Raw genomic sequence first — 6,369 nt, forward strand, 5'->3', positions numbered from 1 at the left:
GACGAACTGCAGTCAGGTCGAGACCCCAATAAGGACGACGAGCATGCAGATGAGGTTCCCTGAGACGGTTTCTGACAGTTTGTGCAGAAATGTTTTGGTTATGCAAACCGATTGTTGCAGCAGCTGTTCGGGTGGCTGGTCTCAGACGATCTTGGAGGTGAAGATGCTGGATGTGGAGCTACTGGGCTGGTGTGGTTACACGTGGTCTGCAGTTGTGTGTTCTGCCAAATTCTCTGAAACGCCTTTGGAGACGGCTTATGGTAGAGAAATGAACATTCAATTCACGGGCAACAGCTCTGGTGGACATTCCTGCAGTCAGCATGCCAATTACACGCTCCCTCAAAACTTGCGACATCTGTGGCATTGTGCTGTGTGATAAAACTCCACATTTTAGAGTGACCTTTTATTGTGGCCAGCCTAAGGCACACCTGTGCAATAATCATGCTGTCTAATCAGCATCTTGATATGCCACACCTGTGAGGTGGATGGATTATCTCGGCAAAGAAGAAGTGCTCACTAACACAGATTTAGACAGATTTGTGAACAATATTTGAGAGAAATAGGCCTTTTGTGTACATAGAAAAAGTCTTAGATCTTTGAGTTCAGCTCATGAAAAATAGGGGCAAAAACAAAAGTGTTGCGTTTATAATTTTGTTCAGTGTATATACTAGGGGATATGTATATAATATGTATACTAGGGGAAAATAAGGTACAAATATGTACCTTTTAGCTTTTGTAGCTCAGGGTACTACCCCAGCTTTGTCCTTTTTCAGATAATGTACAGTAAAAGTAGTGTAATAATATGTGATTCTAAACTTAATTTCAAAAATCTGATCTAAAAATGCAAAATAACCATTTTTATTTCAAAGATGATAACTGGATGCCTTTCTCTGAATAAAATCAGGTCATGTGACAACTAGCATACTAATGCAATAATCAATACACTATTCAATTCGAAACATAGCTAACATGTTATAGTATTCATTACAATAATACATAAAACTATCTAAGCTTTCAAATTTGCCATTGTTATAGCATTGCTCAACTTTACAACATCCCATAACCAAAATGTGTTTATCCTGCACCATTGCTAAGTCTCCACAAATATAACATCATTTTACAAACATTTATTCCATAAATATTTTTTTATTCTGTTTATAATGTAGTGATTCATGTTTGCAAAAAAAAAGTCTGCTAGTTTTTATTGGGACAAAACTGAAAATGTTCCAGCTACAGAGGCTTTTTTCCCTTCCATTTATTAATATTTTGGGATATTAAGTTTTGAACATCCTTTTATGGATTTAATTTGGTAAATCTGTAGGTGTGAGAAATATGGCTCAGAAGACGAGATATTTATACAGACCCCTGTATGCTGCCTAGATTAATTTTATCATGTTATCTTTCCACTTTAATATCCCAGCATGCCTCACTGCTGACCGGACAAACATGACCTTTCTTGCTTCAGCGTGACACTGTGGTAAGACAGAAACTCAGGGTCAAAGAGCACAACAAATAACATGACTAACATGATTAACATGACTGGATTTGAGCTCAATTTAGCAGGCCTGCTTTAGTCACAAGGACTTTCTGAGTTGAAGGTTGCTGTTAATACTTGGACCAACTGTACTAAATTGTGGCTTGAACGAGGCCATAGCGAGCAGAAGCAGGACCGACCCGCAGGTAATCATTCCTGCAACAATCATCTCACACATCTCGCTTTTAAACTAAAAGCAGATGGATAAAGTCAGTGCTGTTGAATCTATACGCGCTCTTTACAATTTCTCCATTTTTCTGAAGAGGCATATTGATTTTTCCACCTGCCTTTTCGTTTTGTCCGTCCATTCATCATACAAAAAGCTAAATGAAGTCAGAAATGTCAGCCATTGATTATCTAAACAGACAGAAAGCATTCACACACTTTGGTTCTCATTTAATACCAGTGTTATTTTAGTATCATTGAGACAATATTATAGATTTTATTAATCATTTATTATACTGTATATATTTTCTGTTTTTAGTTTAAAGTAGTTTTGTGTGGTTTTTTTTTATAAATATATAGCTTTATAATTATTTTAGTACATCAAGTCAAACTAAATTAATAAAATAATACATGATCAGATGTAGTTTAGGGCAGGCCTATATAAAAAGTTGTGTTTCAGCTGATTTTGAGAACGGTACATTTGACTTCACGCTTGCTTCCAAACTATCTATAAATGAGGCTTGTATTACAGTATATGTTAACAGTATATTAACTGTAAGCACATCAGGCCCACTCATTTGAAATAATTCAGCTTGCAACTGTTTTGAATGCAACTGAAATTGCACGTAAATAAAAGCCAATGCATTGCACAGACCTGCATTTGATGTACATTCCATTTCCCCTGTCTGAGGCAGTCGCCTACTTTCTTTGTATTTCACAGGTCAGGACATAAAACAAAGGTCATAACGGGTACATCTGCACATGCAGTCCACATCAGAGTCCATCAGGTCTGTTACTGGAGAGGTATCAGTCAATGTTACTCACAGATCTCAAATCTTAAACTGAAGGACAGGAATGTTTAGTAAAGGAATTCCTAAACAAATATTCCTTTTGGAATTTCTGTGATCTTTATCCTAAAGGAACCAATAAGATCAAATAAGAATCAAAGAATTACTGCTGTTCTAGTAGTTCAACTTGCAAAGCACTATAGGTAATGTGTTTGATGCTGAGGAAATACATATGTGACCCTGGACCACAAAACCAGTCATAAGGGTCAATTTTTCGAAATTGAGATTTATACATCATCTGAACGCTGAATAAATAAGCTTTCCATTGATGTATGGATATGGCATTGATTATATGACATTGATTATATGTATGTATATATTTGTTATGATAGGACAATATTTGGCTGAGATACAACTATTTGAAAATCTGGAATCTGAGGGTGCAAAAAAAATCAAAATATTAAGAAAATAGCCTTTAAAGTTGTCCAAATGAAGTTCTTAGCAATGTATATTACTAATCAAAAATGAAGTTTTAATATATTTACAGTAGGAAATTTACAAAATATCTTCATGGAACATGAGCTTTACTTAATATCCTAATGATTTTTGGCATAAAAGAAAAATCAATAATTTTGACCCATACAATGTATTTTTGGCTATTGCTACAAATATACCCCAGCGACTTAAGACTGGTTTTGTGCTCCAGGGTCACATATCATAAAAGTATTTTTTCTGTCACTTTTGATCAACTTAATGCATCGTTGCTGAATCTTATCTGTATTAAAATCTTACTGACCTTAAACTTTGAACAGTTGTGCAAGTTTATGGTCGTTTGGGTAGGTTTACCCGCTAAATCAATCAAATTCATTTGAGCACTCAAATAATAAATAAACATAATAAAAAAAATAAAAAAATTAAATGAAATAAAATTAAATAAAATTGAATGAATGAATGAATGAATGAAAAAACACCTCCTGAGTAAAGCCTGTTTGTGGTTTAGTTAATTTTTATGATGCCCCTTTTTAATCACTTACTGTACATTATGAACACTTAAAGAATTTGGGTCACTTGCAGATGGTTCCTTTTCTGGTTCATTTGAAGTGAAAGCATAATTTAGGACAATTTTACAGAAACTATACAAAAATACAGTACCCAACTCACTAAATGAGGATGGAACCATTATTGTTTTGCTTTTTAAATCTTAATCTTAAATTGATGCTAATTAACTATGTGTCACCCTCATTGTCAAATTAAGAATATCAGTGTGAGTTTTTTCAAGGGAAACGTCAACATGTTTTTGATTATGTAACGCTCAAGATCATTGTAGTGTGGATAGTAATTAGTTCACAGTGCCGTATTGAATGTATTGTAGAAATGTTAGGAACAGTTCTGTTTACTTAGAGTAATCACTTTCAAATGAGTCCTTTCTCTTTTCAGTTAACTGTGAGAAGTGTTTGCCTCAATTCTGATTTGAAATCGCTACAGTTTAAACTTTATTGCATAGTCTAACGGTTTCTTTAAAAAAGTCAGATAAAAATGCTTGCAATGTCACAAATCATTCCTGTACACATAAAAAATAATAATTTGTACCATTTCATTAGTACATTTTACTTGTACTTTTTACTTCACAGAAATCTCTAAAAAGCTTGTCTGAGGTCGAGAACGCAGCCAAGAGAGGTGGAGCTCAGCACAGGGTCAACTGTGGACGCAATAGCCATTACATAATGAAAGCATTTACATTATTAATCCCTAGAACTCCTTAAAATGACATGACAAAGATGAAAATTAAGCATTTATTGGCTTCTCTAAATACAAAAATTACACTGGGCAGACGCACTTACCCTGTGGCAAAGCAATTTACTCAATTATTTGCTTTTGGCAGCAGCCTTTCAGAATTCCTACAAGAATACTGTCAAATTTCTTTTGTTCTAAACTTACAAAGAAAGTCAAACTCCTTGTTTACAGCCACTTATTAGCACAATTCAGGCCTGACAATGAATCGGTCAGCAGCTCAGCTTCTGAGAGGAGGAGGATGTGCAGTTAGTTTTATTATTTGCTTGGGTAATCCTCTGGCGTGACAAAGCAAACGGCCCCCTGAGTTTATACGTTTCTATATGATTTACAGCCGTATTTAAATGTTAAGAATCCAGCTCCAACTGCCTTTTCTAGACCTTTCACAACAAGTTGTGTACTCTGCCGGGAAATGCGTCATCACACATGCCAACTTTTTTTTGTTTTGGCACCACGCGCGGGTAGAGCGATCCAGTGTGCTTCCAGAGTTCGCTGTTGCAACTTTGGAGAAGTTACTTCATTCTTTGTCTGTCAAAAGAGAATTTCACTTTCTCTGGCAGCCAGGAAAACTTGCTCAAGGAAAAAGCAAGGGAGGATCAAGTGAGAGGATGACAAGTCCACTGGAAAAAGAACAGTACACAAGCGTGCAGAAAAAGCCTTTCTAGGGCTATTTACCACCCTTGGGATTAAACTCACGGATCTTTCTCTTTGTTGGAAAGTGAGGTGAACGTCCATATGGAAATGCTATATGCAACCGTTTGTTGCCATGGCTTTGGAAAAACACCCAAACATATATGTGTGTGCTTCATCTACAGTGTCTACAATGCATTGTGGGTAGGGTTCAGAGAGTTTCCCCCACTTCTGTGGGTGTCCTTAAAAGTTTCCTCTCCAAGGAGATAATTGTTACAATGTAAGACGTATTACCCTGTCTGAATCTGTAGTAACAATGCAGATTATACAGCTTTTTACTCTGCTTATTTACCAGTTTTTGAAGCGTAATCGACTAATTAAACATCTAAAGAATAAAAAAACATACCTTTTTGGTTTTAACAGTAGAATGGCAGCAGTCTCCACCATCGTAGTTGCAGAACGCTCGGTTATTGATGGCGTCGCAGTAATTATCACCCATGAACGGCTGGTGAAAAACAGATAAAACGGCTCTGTAATATGAAATTACTGAATATATAAACACACAAACAACATCAGCAATATAACGCTATAGAAATGAACTCTTCTTGTGGTTCTTGCGGTTCATTGTCAAATAATAATGAGTTCCCCCATAAACTCCATCAATACATTCATGTAAAACCAGAAAGCAAGAAATAAAGAGACAGCCACTCACACTTGCATGCATCCACAACTGTGTAAAAATAGACACACAGACTTGAGTCTGTTGCAATTATGTTGCCCTGGAAAAATTGAGTTAGTATTCCCGGGCTTGTGGATGGTGGAGGCCACTTTTAATGGGGAAACCAAAGCCCTATTAAACTTATATGTGTCTCCCTTGGGAGTTACTACACATTTCCATCTTGACAGGCACAAAAGGTTGCCCAACACACCTGTGACCTTTTCGAGTTTGAAATCATCTCTCTGGCCCGACCCAAACGCTTTCAGAGGGCTGCTTATTACCACCCAATGAAACTGGGTCAGGATGAGCTGGGTTCAAAAGTCTGCAGCTCTGGCCCGAATAAAAAATGGAATGGTCATCTTTCTGCCACAGCAAGACTTGTTATAAATGAGAGAGAGGTGCAGATTAATTGCACTTTCAGAACAGCAGCGCAGAAGAGTCACATGTGCTTTGAAGAAATGATGTTTCTTCAAAGAGCAATATACAGTACATGTCAAAATGTCAGTTCAGTCTTTGCAGTGGCAAATGATTTTTCAACAGCTCTTTCTGCAAGAAGCTGTTTTTTTATTCTCACTCTGTGATTTGAGGAAGATGGGAACATGATACCCTCTAAATGAGTTCCCTTTCATGGGAACTTCGAACTGCGTCCTCTAGGGGTCGCTATGGGGAACGCCTCGTCGTGACCCGTGTCTGAAGCATACATTGAAAACCACCAACTCGTTGGCCGGCGACAGCCATGACGT

The 6,369-nt window shown here is 36.9% G+C and overlaps 1 protein-coding gene across 2 annotated transcripts in view; it reads right to left on the reverse strand.

Annotated features, from left to right (window-relative positions):
* The window catches only part of LOC107665047 (pappalysin-1-like), an 85,031-nt gene that overhangs the window by 5,564 nt on the left and 73,098 nt on the right, over positions 1-6,369 (reverse strand). For both annotated transcript variants that reach the window (XM_016455791.1, XM_016455790.1), the window contains exon 21: positions 5,315-5,413. In XM_016455791.1, the coding sequence (XP_016311277.1) occupies positions 5,315-5,413 (99 nt within the window). The remainder of the gene's footprint in view (positions 1-5,314; positions 5,414-6,369) is intronic.

Source organism: Sinocyclocheilus anshuiensis, unplaced genomic scaffold (genome assembly GCF_001515605.1).
Source record: "Sinocyclocheilus anshuiensis isolate Anshui unplaced genomic scaffold, SAMN03320099.WGS_v1.1 scaffold399, whole genome shotgun sequence".
Lineage (NCBI taxonomy): Eukaryota > Metazoa > Chordata > Actinopteri > Cypriniformes > Cyprinidae > Sinocyclocheilus > Sinocyclocheilus anshuiensis.